General features: G+C 36.5%; 1 protein-coding gene across 3 annotated transcripts in view; it reads left to right on the top strand.

The window, feature by feature from the left end:
- The window catches only part of LOC121387529 (ubiquitin carboxyl-terminal hydrolase 37-like), a 42,304-nt gene that overhangs the window by 14,352 nt on the left and 7,270 nt on the right, over positions 1-20,682 (top strand). For 2 of the 3 annotated variants that reach the window (XM_041518678.1, XM_041518677.1), the window contains exons 8-19: positions 252-386; positions 1,935-2,064; positions 3,383-3,558; positions 4,972-4,974; positions 6,324-6,389; positions 7,804-7,923; positions 10,645-10,812; positions 12,390-12,461; positions 14,405-14,522; positions 17,416-17,517; positions 18,502-18,595; positions 19,846-20,478. In XM_041518678.1, the coding sequence (XP_041374612.1) occupies positions 252-386; positions 1,935-2,064; positions 3,383-3,558; positions 4,972-4,974; positions 6,324-6,389; positions 7,804-7,923; positions 10,645-10,812; positions 12,390-12,461; positions 14,405-14,522; positions 17,416-17,517; positions 18,502-18,595; positions 19,846-20,478 (1,817 nt within the window). The remainder of the gene's footprint in view (positions 1-251; positions 387-1,934; positions 2,065-3,382; positions 3,559-4,971; positions 4,975-6,323; positions 6,390-7,803; positions 7,924-10,644; positions 10,813-12,389; positions 12,462-14,404; positions 14,523-17,415; positions 17,518-18,501; positions 18,596-19,845; positions 20,479-20,682) is intronic. The other variant, XM_041518679.1, reaches the window with a different exon arrangement.

Genomic DNA, 20,682 nt, shown 5'->3' with positions numbered 1-20,682 from the left:
CGTCACTGACAAATCATTATCAGGTTAATTATACATCACAGTGTCATCGATATTGATCGTGCTGTTTTTTCATTGGATGTATGGCATTGGTGACCTGGTCTTCACCTATTAGCAGCCAGTCCTATGTCTTGAAATTATTAACACACGTACACATGTAAACAAGTGTGTGTTATCAAAAATAACTAATGATGTTCTCACCAATGAATGTGTCAAATAGAAACGAATGAATGAAAGTTTTGTGTTTTGATCAGGTTTTCCAATCTTGGCAACACGTGTTACATGAATGCAATACTCCAGTCTCTGCTCGGCTTGGACCCGTTCAGCAATGATGTGCTCTACACGAACAGAAAAATACACAGACTGCTCTCACCGACCTCACTGTATGGGTAAGTAGACTAACCACTGACAGGCAATCCCTGATACGGGGCACAGTATTTCACGAGAACCATTGTTCTGTTGGCGTGTCGATTACGCAACTTTAAATTCACGAGAACCGCCAATCAGTTATGTGGTGAACAATTACATTCTAAAATTAAAAGCAACATGAAAGTGAAAATCAGTTTATGTTTTTAACCTTCTGAGTACTGCAGGCGAGATATCTCGCCCGACGTCGTGTCAGTCGATATACTGTACACTGTATACAGTGCATTCCCCAATTCATATTTCCCGCCGTTTTGCACACGACACTCACCGGAAACGGAAATATAATTAAAGAAAAAAGATTTTTTTTCAAAATGGTGGCTTTTGTTTTGATTTTTTCAATTGAAAATACCTTGAAATTTTGAGTTCAAAAAGTGGTTTTCGGCAAGTATTTTCGCTTGACAACAATGGCGGCACGTCGCGGTCATTTTCAGGGATCGATAGCTGATTGTAACAGCTAATTTGATAATAAATTTGATCGTTTTACCAACAACGAAAATTACCAAATATTGCAATATGAATCGTAGTTCGGGTTTTAAAAAAAATTCTGGTCAGAAAACCACTGTTATCGGGAATAATGGACATAAATACTGAACAGCTGGCCACAAATGCCCGTAAGTAAACGCAACTTTTTCGATTTTTTGCCTAATTTTAATCATCATTAACCGATCTAAAAATAATAAAAATTACAAAAAAGACACGAAAATAATATTTACCGATTCATATATGAACTTTATTTCATGTATTTATAAAAAATTTAAGTGAATATATGTGAGTAAAAATTATAAACGTGTACCCACTCAACGTGGTTTTTGTTAAAAATTAATCCAGTAGTCTAAAGGTTAAATATATTTGAACCACCAATGTAGCACAGAACCGTAGTTCCAGTGTTTTAGGATTAGGTAGGCCTAACTCATCGGTGACGGGAACTATATTCACGTAACCGAACAATCGATTACCTAAGTAAAACTCGCGTGAACTTACTTCCGGTTAACTAAGATTTTGAAATAATGTCCCCTGCTATTACCAATGTTCTTTGAGGGAAATAAAGGTTTTGGAGAGAAAAAACCAACCACTTGCAGGTACTGAATTTTGAGGATTTATTTTTTAAAAGGATGCCTCTAGAATCGTAAAAATCTTTCGTGGTTCCATTTCATTATCTTACTAGTTGACTTTGAATAACCTGCATTTTTAGGTGAATAAAGTAACACTTCTATGGCAACAAAATTACCTTCACAGAACATGACAGTATATTTATTAAATGCTATATTAATACGCTGTATACCATGGACCTAATTCACAAAGCTCTCTTAGACTGTTAGATATTTTGTAAACTATAATGTCAAAATTATTAACATCAGAACCGGTACTTTTTTTAATTGGGGGAGGGATGGGAATTCACTAAAATATATTCATTTCATTAAATTCCGAAAATTTTATCCAGCGAAAATAAAGTATTTTACAGTACTATCTAGTCTGCTGTTCTGCTATGTCATATCTCTTGTATTTGTCAGTGCTTTAGCCCGTCTGATGAACTCACGCTGCAAGTTAACAGGAAATGACCTCACACGACGAGACATGTTGCGGAACATCAAAAGTGCAATATCTTCAACAGCACGTCGGTTCTCGGGCTATCAGCAACATGTAAGTTTGGGAATCGGTTAGATACAGGCTTCTTATTACTCTCACTGGCTAACCCTTCGGTGGATCCATTGTTTGATTGGGGGTTTTCCGGTCCCATCCAGTGCCCCAAAACTAGTACATGAAAGGCCTTGGTATATGCTGTCCTGTCTGTGGGAAATTGTATATGAAAGATCCATTGTTGCTAAGGGGGGTGGGCGAAATGTAGCAAGTTCCCTCTAAGACTATATGTCCAACTTACCAAATGTTTGACATATAGAATCAAATGATTAATAAATGAATGTGCTCTAGTGGTGTCAGCTAACCGTAACTTAGTAGGGTCGGGTGCTCACCTAAAGTTTGATGGGACATAGGGTCGATCACCCTCTATGAAGCAAGCCTTTTTCATATTTCAATAACTAGTAGAGCAATGGCCATTGTATATATACTGTCCTGTCTATGGAAAATTGTATATATTTGTTGTGGCAGCAAGTGTCTCCTCTCTCTCTCTCTGTCTCTCTCTGTGTGTGTGTGTGTCTCTCTCTCTCTCTCTCTCTCTCTCTCTCTCTCTCTCTCTCTCTCTCTCTCTCTCTCTCTCTCTGTGTCTGTCTGTCTGTGTCTCTGTCTCTGTCTCCTTTACCGGCGTGGTGGTTAGGCCATCGATCTACAGGCTGGTAGGTACTGGGTTCGGATCCCAGTCGAAGGATGCGATTTTTAATCCAGATACAGACTCCAAACCCAGAGTGAGTGCTCTGCAAGGCTCAGTGGGTAGGTGTAAACCACTTGCACAGACCAGTGATCCATAATTGGTTCAACAAAGGCCATGGTTTGTGCTTTTCTGCCTGTGGGAAGCACAAATAAAAGATCCCTTGCTGCCTGTCGTAAAAGAGTAGCCTATGTGGCGACAGCGGGTTTCCTCTAAAAAGTGTCAGAATGACCATGTTTGACGTCCAATAGCCGATGACAAGATAAAAAAATCAATGTGCTCTAGTGGCGTCGTTAAATAAAACAAATTTTACTTTTACTCTCTCTCTCTCTCTCTCTCTCTCTCTCTCTCTCTCTCTCTCTCTCTCTCTCTCTCTCTCTCTCTCTCTCTTTCTCTGTGTCTGTCTCTCTTCTCTCTGTCTCTCGCTCTGTCTCCGTCCGTCTATCTCTGTCTCTCTTCTTTCTCTGTCTGTCTTCTTTCTCTGTCTCTCGCTCTCTCTCTGTCTCTCGCTCTTTCCGTCCATCTCTCTCTCTCTCTCTCTCTAACCACCCCAAAGGGCCAAAATAACCACAATTTAGACACCAAATAGCCAAATAGCTGTAGCTTAAATGTGGGTTTTTTTTTTTTTTTTTTAAGGATGCCCATGAGTTTCTTGGTCAGGTTTTAGACCAGCTAAAGGAGGAGGTTACTAAGATTACAAAGGCCACTCCCAGTCCTAACAAAGACACGAAGGAAACGGAGCCCAAAGTGTTTGTAAACCCGACGCAGGACAACTTCGAGTTCGAAGTGTTGCACACGATAACTTGCTTCAAGTAAATCGTTCATCATCTACTTATTTTAATATATTTTTGTTTGTATCAGCCAGTGTTTGCAAACTCAAGAGTTTGATTCGAAGTGTTGTACATGATAACTTGCTTCAAGTTATGCATTTTAATATTTTATTTATACTCTATCCTGACCTCTTACTTTGGCATTTCCCCCCTTTTCTATCCCATGGTATCAGCCAGTGTTCAGCCCTTGAAATTCGGACAAGTTTGCTACGGCAGTTAAGTGCCGTCGCTAATCAATTTTGCAATGGCACTACGGCGGCAATTTTAAAGAAAAGATTAATGCTGTCAAAATTATTCATATATGATCCACTGCTGTAATAATATGCTAAAACATAACATCTCAACTTTACTTTCATAAGCTTCTATACTGGAATAAACCAATTTATATTAATTGAGGAAACTGAGCCACACACGATAATAAATTTAGGCTTTTTTCTGGGATCTGTAATTGGACAGAGTTCAAAGAGAAGTGCCTACAGACTTTTGACCACTCACAGATTTGCGATAGCAATGAAATGCCGTCGCAAATCAAGTTTGCAATAGCTTTTGTGACAGCATTGCCGACTGCCGACGTGAATTTCGAGGGCTGAGTGTTTGTAAACTCAAAGAGTTTGAAGTGTTGTACACAAAAACTTACTTCAAGCCTCCCCGAAGTAGAAGCCAACCTTACCTAGGACAGGTAACCTCCTTTTTTGGGCTTAGTTGGACTTTAAATTTTTTTGGCTGTGGTTCAAAAATTTTATGTTTATTTTTTTGTAAATAGTCCAACGCACTTTACTTTGGCGCCCATTCAATTGCTCAAATCACCTTAAAACCTTTTAGGCCGAGCAGTCAATTTTACTTTTGGATTTAATTTCTTAGTCCGGACATGATTGGGGTGCAGGTTATTCTCAGTAGACTTAGGCTTTTTAGTCCTTACTAATTATTTTATTCCAAATTCCGCCCACTTCAAACACACACACACCCCCCCCCCCCCCCCTCTCTCTCTCCCTCTCTCTCTCTCTCTCTCTCTCTCTCTCTCTCTCTCTCTCTCTCTCTCTCTCTCTCTCTCTCTCTCTCTCTCTCTCTCTCTCTCTCTCTCTCTCTCTCCCTCCCTCTCCCTCTCCCTCTCCCTCTCCCCCTCCCTCCCTCTCCCTCTCCCTCCCCTGTCCGGACTTAGTCACTGGCGAAAGTCGGAGATTAAACCCGAGATAGGCATGCGTGAAGCCTTCGTGGCATATATGCACGTAAATACTTTAACTCACTCACTCAAGTTATTCATTCATTGTCTACATTGTTTACAGATTCTTTAAAAATGTGTCTGCCAGTGTTTGTAGACACATGACAGATGTACATGGAAACTTGCTTTAAGTAATTTATTTGTTCATTACATTGTTAAACATTTTTTAATTTCAGTCGGTCAGTTTTTGTAAATTGAACACGGCACAACTTGAGTTTGAAGTGTTGCATGCGATAAGTCATTTGTTTATCTGCTTGGTTAAAAATATTGTATTGCTATCTGCCAGTGTTTGTAATTCTTTGAGAACGAAGAACTGGTTACTCATTTGATGGATATATCACATAGATCCTTCTGTTTATTTTCTATTTTGACCGAGAATTCTTAAGGAAGTAACTGTTTATGTCCACTGACAAATCATTACTGTATTGATCTCCTGCAGTTCATTTCAACTTATTTTCATGCTTATATCCAATTAATGTTTCAAGCATGCTGTCCTTGGCATACACTTCACCTATCTGGGCTGTCTGTCCAGGACAGTCGCTTAATTGTTAGTTGTTAGTGAGAGAACAGGGTTTAGTGGTCATACACCTATTCATTGAGTTATTAAAACTCGCTCTGGGTGGGAGCCGGTACCAGGCTGCGAACCCAGTACCTAACAGCCTTATGCCCGATGGCTTAACGACACCACCAAGGCCGGTTCTGCAGTTCATTATGCATAGATTACGTTTGTCATAAATATAAAAAAAACCCAGCAAAATATGACACTATGGTAATACACTTTCAAATACTTAAAGACTTTACCTATATAGTGTTTTATGGTAGTACTAAACCAAATAACTTCTGGCTGGGTCAAAGTTCGAGGTGCACCCAACTTTGATAGAGAAGTAAACACCACAAGTTCTGTGATTGGTGATAAATGTGAGTGTGTTGGTTGTGAAATAAAATCGTTTCATCTGGGAAAAAAATTTATGCAATTTTATTTTATCTAGTACCACTGTGTCAAGTAGCCTTGTGCTTGAAACACGTATGTAAAAAAAAGTACTCAAATTTTGTGCGGAACTAGGGTAGTCATAGACCCTACCCGTTATCTCAGAAATAGCAGCTTGACCCCCAATGTTTTATGATTCACTTTAAGGGTGAGAGGTGGTAGTATTTATATCTGTGGCATTTATGTTGATTGATACGCTGCAGGTAGGAGTTTTAGCCACATATGTTACTATTGTCGTCTATGGGATTTGATTTGATAGTATACATCCTTATGTCTTGAGTAAATGCCACAATTATAGTTACAAGGAACTTTTTGTGTTAAAAATCTTGATTAGCGATATTTCTAGTTTTATTAAAAATTTATTGGCAACTACTGTTTGGTGTTTTAAAATTTGAGTGGATATATCTGAAACTTGTGTAGCTATTCATGACACGATACTGAACGAAATGTCCACTGAGTTATAGTATTAATATGATACAGTATTCCAGTCAATAATTTATTTTATTTTAAAATATTAACATTATTTGTGAAATTTTACAGTTGCCATGAAGAAGTTGCAAAGGCCGAGAGATTCAATGATCTCTCAGTGGATTTACCCCAGAGCAGGTAAAACTTGATTGTTACAGTCACCATTTAGGTTTTTTTGTTTTGTTTAATGACACCACTAGAGCACATTGATTTTTTAATCATCGGCTATTGGATGTCAAACATGTGATAATTCAGACATATAGTCTAAGAGAGGAAACCCGCTACATTTTTCTATTAGTAGCAAGGGATCTTTTATATACACCATCCAACAGACAGGATAACACATACCATGGCCTTTGATACACCAGCCGTGATGCACTGGCTGGGATGAGAAATAGCCTAATGGGGCCCATCAACAAGGATCGATCCTAGACTGACAACACATCAAGCGAGCACTTTACCATTGGCTTATGTCCTGCCCACTTCTGTTGGAAACCTGCCTCGGTGGTGTCGTGGCAGGCCATCGGTCTACAGGCTGGTAGGTACTGGGTTCGGATCCCAGTCGAGGCATGGGATTTTTAATCCAGATACCGACTCCAAACCCTGAGTGAGTGCTCCGCAAGGCTCAATGGGTAGGTGTAAACCACTTGCACCGACCAGTGTTCCATAACTGGGTCAACAAAGGCCATGGTTTGTGCTATCCTGCCTGTGGGAAGTGCAAATAAAAGATCCCTTGCTGCCTGTCATAAAAGAGTAGCCTATGTGGCAACAGCAGGTTTCCTCTCAAAATCTGTGTGGTCCTTAACCATTTGTCTGACGCCATATAACAGTAAATAAAATGTGTTGAGTGCGTCATTAAATAAAACATTTCTTTCTTTCTTTTTCTGTTGGAAGGTAAGAAGTGTAAAATTACGAACCCTGAAATAATAGAAATTAAGAATGTATTTTTATAAATTTTAGAAGGATTACTAGAGAACTGCTGCTTAAAATTTGTCAAAGCACATGAAATGTAGGGTCTAATTTCAAAATATTTCAAACCATAACAGCCTTGTAGAGGCCCTTATAATCAGTTTTGTTTGTATTTCGTACCCTTAAATTATTTTCCATCCAGTGTTCGAGATTAACAGTCCCGATATCCTGGGAATACTAGAATTTAATTTTGGATACCATACTTCAAGAACCCATCCCATGTAATACTAAATTCTCCGGTGGGATACCAGATTTTGAAATGTTAGTATCCAACTGGGATACTGGCAAAAATATTTTAATCTTGAACACTGCCATCGTGCACTTGAAAAAATAATCCAACATATGTATTGGCCATAAAGAAAATTAAATTGCGTCCCATATTATTTTTATTTTTTTTCACGACACTATATTTTTCCCTGTGAATTTGATTATAATTTATTTTAGTTTTAAAATTTTGGCATGAATAATTAATTACGTAATGATTTCTGTCATTAAGAAGTTTTAACAGATCATGTATTGATGAAAAAAGAAAACAATCCAATTTGTTTTAAATTTTACCGTTATGCTTTGTTGATCTTTTCAGCCGGAGGTCTATTCAAGATGCTCTAGATGTTTTTTTCAAGAAGGAAGAGTTAGAGTACACATGTGGAAAATGTGGACACTCAAAATCAGAGGTCACACACAAATTCACACGATTACCAAGGTATCTTGAGATTTTCATGAACATTGTGAACAATTAAGCAAAAAACATTTAAAAAGCTGAGTTTAGTTTCATACGTACAGTTGAATCGCGTTGGTTCGAACCCTGTCGGTGCTCAAGAAAGTGTTCGACCCATTGTGTAGTTCGACCTAACCATTCGGTTGAAACATTGTGTTAAGTGTAACTCGGGACTTAGTTTTTGGTTCGAGCGTTGTGGTGTATTCGAACCTTCCGAGTTCAACCCAACAAGATTCTACACATTTATTAGTCTTCTATTGGTCCAAACGGAGGGGACTATAGGTTGTGTCTCCATCCTTGTCTGTCTGTCTGTCAATCTGTCCCTCGGATATTTTTTCAGGTTTTTTTTTTTTTTTGCAATGCCTCAAAATATTGAGCTGAAATTTTGTGTATAGCTTTATTGTGTACTGTTACAGATCTAGTTTTAACTTTTGTGGAGATTTGACCTTTTTTTCTTTTCTTTTTTCTTTTCTTTTTTTCTGTTTTTTTCCCCCCATGTCCAGGTGACATTTCATCTATAAATAACAATTTAATATTTTTTTTTTTTTTGGGTTGTTTTTTCCTAAACCTTTTTTATCCCCAGATCAGTGGCAATGTCATGGTTGGGGTGCCTTGAATCATCGCCTTACAATATACAACAATAATAAAATTATAACATGATTATGTGTATCTGTATAACGGTACGGTAAAGGTTTTATATTTCATATTATGTATTATTTGACCATTTTTCATAGTTATGGCGCTTGAACTTAGGAGATATGAAAATGTATTGGGCAATTTGGTTGATAATTTAACTTTCTGACTACCGCAGGCGAGATATCTCACCCGACATCACACCAGTCGACATACTATACACTGTATACAGTGCATTCCCCATTTTTTAACCCTAATTTTAATTATTAATAACTGATGTGAAATATAAAAATTAGAAAAACCCACAAAAATAATACTTACCGATTCAAATATAAACTTTATAAATTTGTTACCCCGTCAGCGTGGTTTTTTTTTATCAAAAATGAATCCACTAGTCTGAAGGTTAAGCAAAACATAAGCAATGTGTAGACTAAAACTGATAGACATATTTTACACTTCCTAATGTAAGCAGGATCAGTGACTTTACCTAACAGAATCAAGACATTATTTTTCTTTTATTTTTTTTAAGTAACCCCTCAGTTCCCCACCTCCAACATTTTCATAATTTGCACCATGTTGTTGCTGATTTCAGTGTCATGTTAAATACTTGTGATTTCTGCTTGTAAAATACCTAGGCTAAGAATGGTGACTTCACAGTATTACAATTCCATTTGTAAAAAAAAAAAAATTGTTAAATAAAATTTAAATTTACGGTCTTTTTGAAATGCAGCTAACTTATTAAATATCACCTCACAGTCTTACACATTTATATCTAAAATTATCTAATATGATTATTGTAAACTAATTTTATTCAGTGTACGTTTAACTGCAATTTGTATAAATACTGTATGTTCGTTTCCTGCGATCGCGATTTGCATGCATGCTCTCGACCATGGGTACGAAATTAACAAAGACAAAGAAAATAAATGAAACTGCAGTTAGGTATTCATTGATGCGAATAACTATTGTTTTTCTACAAATTTACATCAAGATTTACTTGTGTCTAATCATATTATTTAATGTCCACAATGATGTCTCATAACACGTGGATCTCTGCTGACTTTGAAGCGTGACGTATATTCGCGCAGAGCGCTGTCCTCAGTTCAGCCAACAAATTTTCTTCCTAATGCTCGCAAACTATTTGATTGGTGTCCATTTGGTTTAACGTGAAGCACATAAACCAGTCTAGCGGACATTTTGTTTTTGCTTGGTCTGGCTGAACTCGCCCTTGGGATAGCCTACATGTCTTTCGGCCCTGAACTGGCATGTGTATTCAAATTGACATGCATTGTCGTTCTATTTTTATTACTTTGGTTCAAAGCCTTTACAAAGTTAAAATAACAAGTTACATATCTTCCAGACATCGCTTTCATACTTGTTGAATGTATGCCGTTAAAATTAATAACCGTGAGTGTTAAAATAAGCAAACATCATTAGGCCTACGCTGTATTCTGGATGACACCGTTTCTCATTACCAGTCGCAAGATCGCTATTACGTTGATTGAATATTTGTTATTATTATTATGTTTGAGGTGTTGGACAGATTATGTAACCGTTTGTTCACATCAAAAGATAAAAAATGGCTTAGCAAAAATGTTAGCCACTTGCAAATTTTATTAGCCATTTTTTGTAAAAGTTAGCCAATGGCTAATTTGGCTACCGACAGTGCAAGCCCTGTTCATATATGGGAACAATATTTCAAAATCTTAGGTATCTGGAAGTCTGTTCACGTGAGTTTTACTTAGGTGAATATAGTTCTCGTAACCGATGAGTTGAGTCTATCTAAATCCTAAAGCACTTGAACTACGGTTCTGTGCTACTTTGGTGGTTCAGATATATTTAAAAACATAAACTGATTTTTACTTTCATTATTGATATATGGTACTTTTAATTTTAGAATGTAATTGTTCACCACGTAATAGATTGGGGGTTCTCGTGATTTTAAAGTTGCATAACTGACACGCGAACAGAAGAACAGTTCTCATGAAATATTGTGCCCTGTATATGTGTGTGCGTGTGTGTATATATATATGTGATTATCTTGTTTATATAATGTCTATATATTTATTCTAGAATCCTGATACTTCATGTAAAGCGGTACACGTATGACACACAGATAGCTCGGCGCAACAAGACTGGACAGAATATGTCCATCTGTCGCTTCCTTACACTTGTGTCTCACTGTGATGAATCTACGCAGCCCCCGCCTGCTATGCCGTTCAATCACTTACAGCATTTGAGGTATGTATTGCAGGTTTCTTTTCTAAATACCGTGACCGAGTATAACAGTTACTGCATGTCAACATCGGACTGCTGATTCGACTGTTAAAGCTTGTCTTGTTTCACTGTATTGTGGTATTGGTTACAAATGCTAAATACCAACATACATACAGTTTTAATAAACTCTTGTTTCGTCATATTATAACATTTACTAAATAGAGATTATTATACAAACTTGTGTGTCGTACTGATTTTATGAACAGAGTGTCAGAATTTTTGTATTGCACGAGCGAGAGAGGTTAATACATGAATCCTGACTCGAGTTTCATAAAATCAGTATGACTCACATGCGAGTGTAATATTTTCTTTATTATCCATATTATTATTGTTGTTTTCTTTATAAATAACAAGACCCAACTCAAAATGTTTCAGCCACAACTAGAAGGAGATGATGAAATGACATCATATTTCAAATGCATGGTCTGGGTTGTGACTGGATAAGCAACGTCATGTTATGTCGTCACTTCCCAAAATTACGTCATTACACACGTGTGCTTCGTATGATTATTATTAACTCGGTTATGTTGAACCATATGGATAATAATGGAAATTATTACCCATATGGTTAAAAATATCTTGGTACATATCAAAGTGGTGTAGGAGCATGTAACTAAATATTGAAATATCAAAGTGATACGTCCCACTAGAACGCCAAGTGACGTTATCGATTGGTGCACTACAACCTTACAGGAACGTCGGTCAAATGAGTTGAGTGATATAAATTAAGATCAGTTATGGGTAATAAATAGGATATTAAACGTGCTACCATTTCGTATCATGTTTATATACCTCGTGAAATAATTTTCATTGTCGCTCACTAAAGCTTGTGACAACAGAAAATTATTTCACTTGGAACATAAACATGATACGAAATGGAAGCTTGTTTAAAATGCTATAAATACAAACATTCCTACAGTTTTAATAAACCCCTTAGGCAGTTTTAATAAACTTATGTGTTTTCGAAATCAACAGTTAACATAACTGCCTTCAGGGTGTATTCCATCGTTTCAGATCACATAGATGGTACATGCTGTGTTTCAGTCAAATTATACACAAGCGATATAAATACTACAGACACCCTTATTCAACCCCTGTGCATGCTGTAACCTCACCGGGGTGCAGGGGTGTAACATTCTCTTTGAGAATGGCCAATACAGCACAAATTGAAATTTTGAGTAAAAGTCAGTATCTATCTGTGATATTTGTATTTTTGCACAGTTCTTTACACTGTTTTTATTTAAATCTTGAATTTTTATATTGATGTTGATCATCACCTTATTTGTTTGCATTACCATAGTTTGACATCCAGTAGCCGATGTATTTTTCGTGCTGGTGTGTCATTAAACATTCATTCATTCATGCATTCCCTTATTCAATTAGCATACGAGACAATGGAATAATACCATGCTTATGTTAAAATGGAGAATATTACATATTAATATGACCTTCACTTAGTGTTGTAGTCAAAAGATATTAAACACTGGTGTGTTATGGTAAGAAAATGAATATTGATGTGTGTATCTTGTTTATATTTTCAGTCCAGTGAAGTCTTTGTCAGCTGACCATGTGATTGACTCAGGATTGCGTCGACGTCTTGACTATAACTCAGGGTTAGCATCGGTATTTTTTCGTAATTCTCACAGAATAGGGACCCGAAACATAGCCTGAGAGAAGTTTTGGTCATGTAAAAGCTGTTCCAGAAATAACAGGCATAGAACATTTCAACTAAATCATGAATTTCCATGAAAAGCAAATATCAAAACCAAAAGAAAAAATTCCAAAATACTTGATTTACTCTCTCATATTTACAAAGTCTCAAAACCAAAAGAAAAAATTCCAAAATACTTGATTTACTCTCTCGTATTTACAAAGTCAAAAGATGAGATACATTCATGTGTTACGTTCCCGGCAATGATGTCAGCTTATGTGTTCATTGCCAGGTTTTTGTGTTTAGCTCTTAATTTCTTGTTAATTGTAAATCCCAGGGGCCCAATTCACAAAGCACTCTTAGGCTCTGCTAGACAACAAAGCATCCTCTTTGCAAGTCTTTTTGCATTGCACTGCGATATCGTAAAGTTGTGAGAGTTTAGTGAATTAGGTCCAGGGCTTCTAGAATTTTATAAACATCCACTAGCCATGGGATCAGTGATTTTAAAAATGTACTAGCCATGATTAAAAATGTACTAGCCCTACTTCAAATAAATACAATTTTACAAATAGTAATAATCAGATATGTCACCTAAAGAGGGAGATTGAGCATAAAAATCCTTAGATTGGGGTAGAAAGAGGGGGCAAGATATTCATATTTACAAAAAGCATTTGATAAGGGGTTTTTTTCACTAGCCGTCGGGCTAGTTATACTAATTATTTACTAGCTCAACACTGAATATTACTAGCCATGGGAGTGGGGCTACCATAATCTAGAAGCCCTGTAGGTCCCATATCAATTAAACTTTGTGTATAGTAACTTGCATGTATGAATGCTAATTACCGTGCAGCTGTGATATAACAAATTTATTATAGGCCAGACATTGAATTCTTGGGATGGTTGTTTTTCTTTGATTTGCTATGAGGTGCATACACATGAAGCTAAGAGGTGTGAAGTGAAAGTAAAGTAAAGTTTGTTTTATTTAACGACGCCACTAGAGCACATTGATTTTTAATCTTATCATCGGCTATTGGACGTCAAACATATGGTCATTCTGACACTGTTTTTAGAGGAAACCCGCTGTCGCCACATAGGCTACTCTTCTTTACGACGGGCAGCAAGGGATCTTTTATTTGCGCTTCCCACAGGCAGGATAGCACAAACCATGGCCTTTGTTGAACCAGTTATGGATCACTGGTCGGTGCAAGTGGTTTACACCTACCCACTGAGCCTTGCGGAGCACTCACTCAGGGTTTGGAGTCGGTATCTGGATTAAAAATCCCATGCCTCGACTGGGATCCGAACCCAGTACCTACCAGCCTGTAGACCGATGACCTGCCACGACGCCACCGAGGCCGGTTAGGTGTGAAGTGAGACATAATCAGACTTGTATCGTATAACAACAGAAAGTTGGTGCTTCCAGACGTATTTTTATTTTAAGTAAAGTTGAATCCTGTTGGCTCGAACCCCGTCGGTGCTCGAGAAAGTGTTTGACCTAACCATTTCGGTCAACAGCGTGTAAGTGTAACTCCGGACTTCGTTTTTGGTTCTCGTTCCAGCCAGTGCACCACGACTGGTATATCCAAAGGCTGTGGTATGTACTACCCTCTCTGTGGGATGGTGCATATAAAAGAGCCCTTGCTGCTAATCAAAAAGAGTAGCCCATGAAGTGGCAACAGCGGGTTTCCTCTCTCAATATCTGTGTGGTCCTTAACCATATGTCTGATACCCTATAACCATAAATAAAATGTTTTAAGTGTCGTTAAATAAAGCATTTCTTTCTTTTTTTCTTTCTTTTGTTTTTGGTTCGAGCGTTGCAGTATATTCGACCCTTCCGACTTCGACCCAACGAGATTCTACTGCATCTTAAATTGTTTTTATATATGTAATTGTTGTGTTTTGCAGGTATAAATTCAAGCGGATCCGAACACTATCAGACAAAGATTCAACGAAACATGATGACAATAAAGATGTGATAAAACAAGAGAGCTTCACGGATAAAGAAACCAACAACATTTCTGAGGTTTGTTTATCTTTTGTCTTGTCTTCAGTATAAGAGATAAAACTTGTTATCGTCACATAAGCTTCTCCTCTCTGTAAAACACACTGGGATCTTTTATATACACTTCCCACAGACAGGACAATACATACCACAGGGAACAATATTTCAAAATCTTAGGTAACCGGAAATCCGTTCACATGAGTTTTACTTATGTAACCGTGAATATAGTTCTCATAACCAATGAGTTAGGCCTACCTAATCCTAAAACACTTGAACTATGGGTTCTGTGCTACATTGGTGGTTCAAATGTATTTAAAAAACATAAAACAGATTTTCACTTTCGTTACTGATATATGGTACTTTTAATGTTAGAATGTAATTGTTCACCACGTAACTGATTGGCAGTTCTCGTGATTTTAAAATTTGCGTAACTAACACGCGAACAGAATAACGGTTCTTGTGAAATATTGTACCCTGATACAAGAGCCTTTGATATACCATTTGTGAAACCAACTCTGTCGATCTATTCAACTAATTGGGTTTTTTTCTCATTCCAACCAGTGCACCACAACTGATCAAAGGCCGTCGTATGTGTTTTTCTGTCTGTGGAAAAGTGCATATAAAAGATCGCTTGCTACATTATGAAAAATGTAGCGGGTTTCCTCTGATAACTACGAGTCAGAATTACCAAATGTTTGACATCCAATAGCTGATGATTAATTAATGTGCTCTAGTGGTGTCATTAAACAAAACAAACTTTGACTTTTTAAAAATCTATCAAGGATCATCAATTCTACGACCATCATTCTTCCATTTTGTTCAAGTTTCAGAGATTGCTACACAATTTTAAAACATTAAGCAATAATTACTAATCTTGCTGACCAGATATATCGCTAATCAAAATTTTAAAAATAAAATGTTCACAGTCATCAGCCAATCGGTCCAAGTTAAACAACACCACTAGAGCACATTGATTAATTAATCATCGGCTATTGGCTGTCAAACAGTTGAAAATATGACGGTCTTCAGAGGAAACTTGCTACATTTTTCCATTAGCAGCAAGGGGTCTTTTATGTGCACTTTCCCATAGACAGGACAGCACATACCATGTCCTTTGATATACATTGGGACATTGGTTGGGATGGGGAATAGCTCAGTCTGATTGATCCTCCAACTTTCCTCCTTGTAAAGTTTGTTTTGTTTAACGACAACACTAGAGAATATTGATATATTAATCATCTGCTATTGGATGTCAGACATATGTGGTCATTTTAACATACAGTGCTGTCTGGTGTATCGGCGCACCTAAGCATTCAAGGACCATTTTCTATGTGAACACTGAAGTACTTGATAAAATGTAACTGTCACCAATGAAGCAGTGCATAATCTGAAATACACTACAAATTGTTTTGTCTGTAGTAAATAAACATTTTAAAATGGTGCATAAATATAGGCACCCCCTTGTATCCAAAACGATTTGTATGTCCGGTGATTCGGCGCAGTAGATGTAGATCGTTGACCCCACTATTTATAGACCGCCCATGATCTCATTTTTAGTCAATAAACACTACACTATTGTTCCCAAATTGTTTTAGTACTTTTTTGTTTTGTCTTGTTAAAAATATTACTATGAAAATGAACACATGACCCATCTCGTGATCAGTTTCAGAATCGTTTTCTTGAGTGGCACAGTACTGCAGATGAATACATGTTCATTGTCATGCATGGCTAAGATGCCTACATGGATTTTATTTTTCTCGGGTAGATTGTGCACACACGTGAATCTTATTTCGCTTTTATTTTTTATAACAATGTGACATTTGTGAACTGGAATGACTGTCAATTAATGTGTTAAATTTTCGTTTTGTTTGCATTTGTCTGTGTTTTACCTGTATAATGTATGTTAACAGAAATCTCAATAAAATTTAGTGACGGACGTACAATGCTAATGAGGTCATGTTAGAATATAAGACTTTATCATATGCGGTCATGTGGGATAGAAAAGGTACACCCGAGGTGGTGAATATTTTGTCCTGGGACGAGGCTGGCTGAACAAGTAACTTTTTTATTTGACTATTTTGTCATAAATAAACTACATTATCGTATTTGCCGTGTTTATTTCATGTGTTAGATAAAATTTAACACTACAAATTAACAAGATAGCTTTTAAAATGAAGGTTTTAACAACAAAATATTAATTTAAAACTGTCTAATGACCTCACGTCACCACCTCACATTAATATGACATCATATATTACCAACGACGTCATGTTAAACGCAAGCGTGTGATATCCCATGTAATAGCTCTGTTCCATATACCTGAGGATGAGAGAAAGGCCGGTACAACCCCCAACAATGATCAAAGTGTGAGAAATGTTATTTATAATATTTCATGCATACCTGCTTAATTAAATGTTTTAAAAACAACAATAATAATATTGCTTTTACTTTAAACAATGAAATTTGAATGTTTGGTCCCTGTTTTGTGACTTTCATCATCATTCTGGGTACCCCATAAATCCATCAAAAAATTTAACAATGCATCTTTTTATTTATTTGTTTAAAACCCTTTATAGATTATTAAACTTTGATGTTATAGCTTTTAAATGGTACCAATTATTAAGTTTAAACCAATATTTATAAATTGAGTAGGAGGTTGACCTTTTAATGGAATTGCCCAGTAGCAAGGGATCTTTTGTATGCACTATCCCACAGACAGGATAGCACATACCACAATATTTGATATGCCAGCCATGATGCACTGGCTGGAACGAGAAATAGCCCAATGGGCCCATCAATGGGGATCATCCCCAAACAGACCTCGCAAGCAAACAAGCACTTTACCACTGGTCTACGTCCTACCCCTTTCCACCTTGTAAGTCTGCAAAGTAATTGACACTTGTTTATAATTCAGACTGACGACAAATGCAAATCGGTTGATAACTCGGAAGATCACAATCCAAAACTAGCAGAGGCAATTGAACTGAGCCTTCTCCAAGCCCAGGAGAAAGAAAAGGTAAGGATGTCTATATTATTTGTGGTGTACATCAATGTTTGCCACATACTACTTCTTCGAATTCTCAGGAGCGAATGTATCTTGAACTGTAGGTAGGCTGTGTCATACAAGTAGTCAGGCCTTCTAGATTATGGTAGCCCACTCTCATGGCTAGTGATATTCATTGTTGGGCTTGTAAATAACTTCTATTGCCATGCCCGACGGCTAGTGAAATTTTTTTTGTCAAATGTTGCAGTTAAGTCTATTTTGTAAATATGAATATCCTGCCTCCACTCCAACCCCTAAATGTTAGTGTTTTTAAGCTTTATCTTCCTCTTTAGGTGACATATTTGATCATTAGTATTAGTCAATAAATAATTAAATTCTTAAAAAGTTAAACGAAAAGGGAAAACCCAAAATAAAGACCCTAACTGTTGTGAAGGTTATAAATAGTATTGTCGTAAATATGTATATTCATCATACAACTACAGTTTAACATTCATTAAAAAAACATGGCAAAAATAAATACCTAATTACAACAATTAGGTCGTAAATAGTATTGTCAGTAAACATGTTTATACTTTTGACTAAATTTAACATTCAACAAAATAAAACATGGCAAAGATAGATACCTATTCAGTGTTCGAGATAAAAAAAATTGGGCAGTATCCCAGTTGGATACTAACATTTCAAAATCTGGTATCCCACCTGAGAATTTAGTATTATATGGTATCTTGGTGGGATACTGGGTTCTTGAAGTCTGGTATCCAAAATTAAATTCTGGTATCCCCGGGATATCGGGATACCGTTAATCTCGAACACTGCTATTTGTTTCTCAGTCGATGACGCTTGGTGGTGTCGTTAAACATAAACAAAGCAAATTTTAAACTTTAATATAGGTTAAGCCTGTGGACCAATCTTATTGTAATGTGTTGTTGAATAAATATTGTTTAAACCAATGACAGTGGAAAAAGTTTAAAAGTGGGATATTGTTTGTAATTTCAGGAGTATGGGGAGTTCGATCAAGATGCAGCTGATGATGAATTGCAGAAAGTTTTGGAGCTTAGTAGACTTGAAAGTGAAAAAATTACTTCAGTTGGTATGTTTTATTTATATATTTATATATATATATATATATATATATATATATATATATATATATGCACATGCACATGCACATGCACACACGCATGCCTGCCCGCACACACACACGTAGGGACTTGTATTTTTTATATAGATAAGGTTTTAGTTGCCAAATGAAAAAAATGGTCGCATATGCAACCAAATCAGTCGCAATGTAGTCCTGCTTTTGTGCTATTGTTTTGTCAGTGATTGACAGAACACACAGTAGTGGTTACATGCTATAAATATACAAACAACAAGTTAGATAGCATGCACTTTGCTGCAATTTTCTACTAAATATAATTGTCTGTTACTACATAATGTCAAATATATCAAGTGTGTTCTTTCAGACAATCCTGCAACTTAATCTTAATTTTTTTAACGTTTGATAATGCCAACCTTGCTAAAGTTTTATATCCCCAATAATTCCTTTATCTGGATTTAGCTAACTTTTGCGATCACTGATATGTTATTATTTAAAGTATAGTGATTGTCAGATTGACACTGTTAAACGAACTAACATTATACAAACATATTTGCAAAGTTTTTGAATTGATAAATTTAATAGTCACTGATAAGCAATGTGGGGCTGGATTTAGCTCAGTCGGTTGAGTACTCGCTTGAGGTGCTTGTGTTGAAGGATTGAACCACCTCGGTGGGTCCATTCAACTGATTGGGGTTTTTCTCATTCCAACCAGTGCACCACAACTGTTCAAAGGTATGTGCTTTCCTGTCTGTGGAAAAGTGCACATAAAAGATCCCTTGCTACATTAGAAAAAATGAAGCAGGTTTTTACTGATGATTACAAACTTTAAAGTGAAAACGGACATGATTCGAAGTGGGTGGAAAATATCCGGACTTATAGATGCCACTGCTAGTGCGCATGCTCTGTTCCAGTGAGATTTGGGATAAACAATTTAATTTAAAACTTTGTTTTATTTATTACATGAATTTTTTTACATCAACAATTTATTTTAAAATAGTTGGTTGTTTTGTTGTTATTTTATTTGTAAAAATACTATATTCATGCTTATTACCTTTATTGGAAAAAAATAAAATGTGTCAAGTAATTATTGTGTCGATGTGTTCGTCACATTTTTCACATTAATTTCTTCTTGTTCGCATTAATTTCATGATTTACAGTATATTTAATAGTCATTGATAAGCAATGTACTAATTAATATATCATTGAAATCACATTCTTTTTCTTCTTTTTTTTACAATCAGGACATTTGGAAGAAAAAGATCTTCAGAAGCTGACCGAACAGGAGCAGTTGGATCTCGCCTTATGGAACAGTTTGATGGAGGACTCGTCCACACCCATAGATAACTCTGTCTGCTGCGACGGCTCATTTACAGAGTCACGAACAGATCAGTTAGAACAGGGAGACAAAGAACTCAATGGAGAAAAAATATGCCATCGAGATGCATCTAGAAAACCTGTTAGTGATCTGATTGTTATATCAGATTCAGATCTAGAGGGTGTAAAGGTCAAACAATCCCAAACAGATCATTCAGAAAAGGGAGAAGCTGAAGAACAAAATGGAACAAAAGTATCCCGTCTAGATACATCTAGAACACCTTGTAGTGATCTGATTGTGATATCAGATTCGGAATTTTCAGATTTAGAGAGTGTAAACGTCAAAAAAGTCAGCCGGGTGTCAGAATTGAGGAATAGTTCAAATAATTGCAGAAAAACTTCTCTGAACAATCTTGATGATGATCTAACAATGGATGATAAATGTAGAAAAATGTCTTCAGAAACATTTGTGGAAGAGAAGAATGGTTGTAGCACTTGTGATGTGAACAATTCAGTGGACAAGGATTCGGACTTGCCGACGCTATGCAACGACTCATCTGGTGAGTCTCAAATGACAACTGTTAAAGGAATGATGTATACGGTCTTTGGAGTGGTAGGCGTATTCAGCGATATTTAATACACATTATCACTAAATATCAACAAGTATATTGGTATATTTAATTAATAAAACTGGGTAAAAGTGTGACAGCTATTATATATAACGGGTGCAGCCATTTTGTTTCATACCAGTTAATCCGCCCTCT

Source organism: Gigantopelta aegis, chromosome 13, assembly GCF_016097555.1.
Source record: "Gigantopelta aegis isolate Gae_Host chromosome 13, Gae_host_genome, whole genome shotgun sequence".
NCBI classification, from domain to species: domain Eukaryota; kingdom Metazoa; phylum Mollusca; class Gastropoda; order Neomphalida; family Peltospiridae; genus Gigantopelta; species Gigantopelta aegis.
Note: the sequence above shows the minus strand (reverse complement) of the source record. Positions and strands in the feature narration are given on the sequence as shown.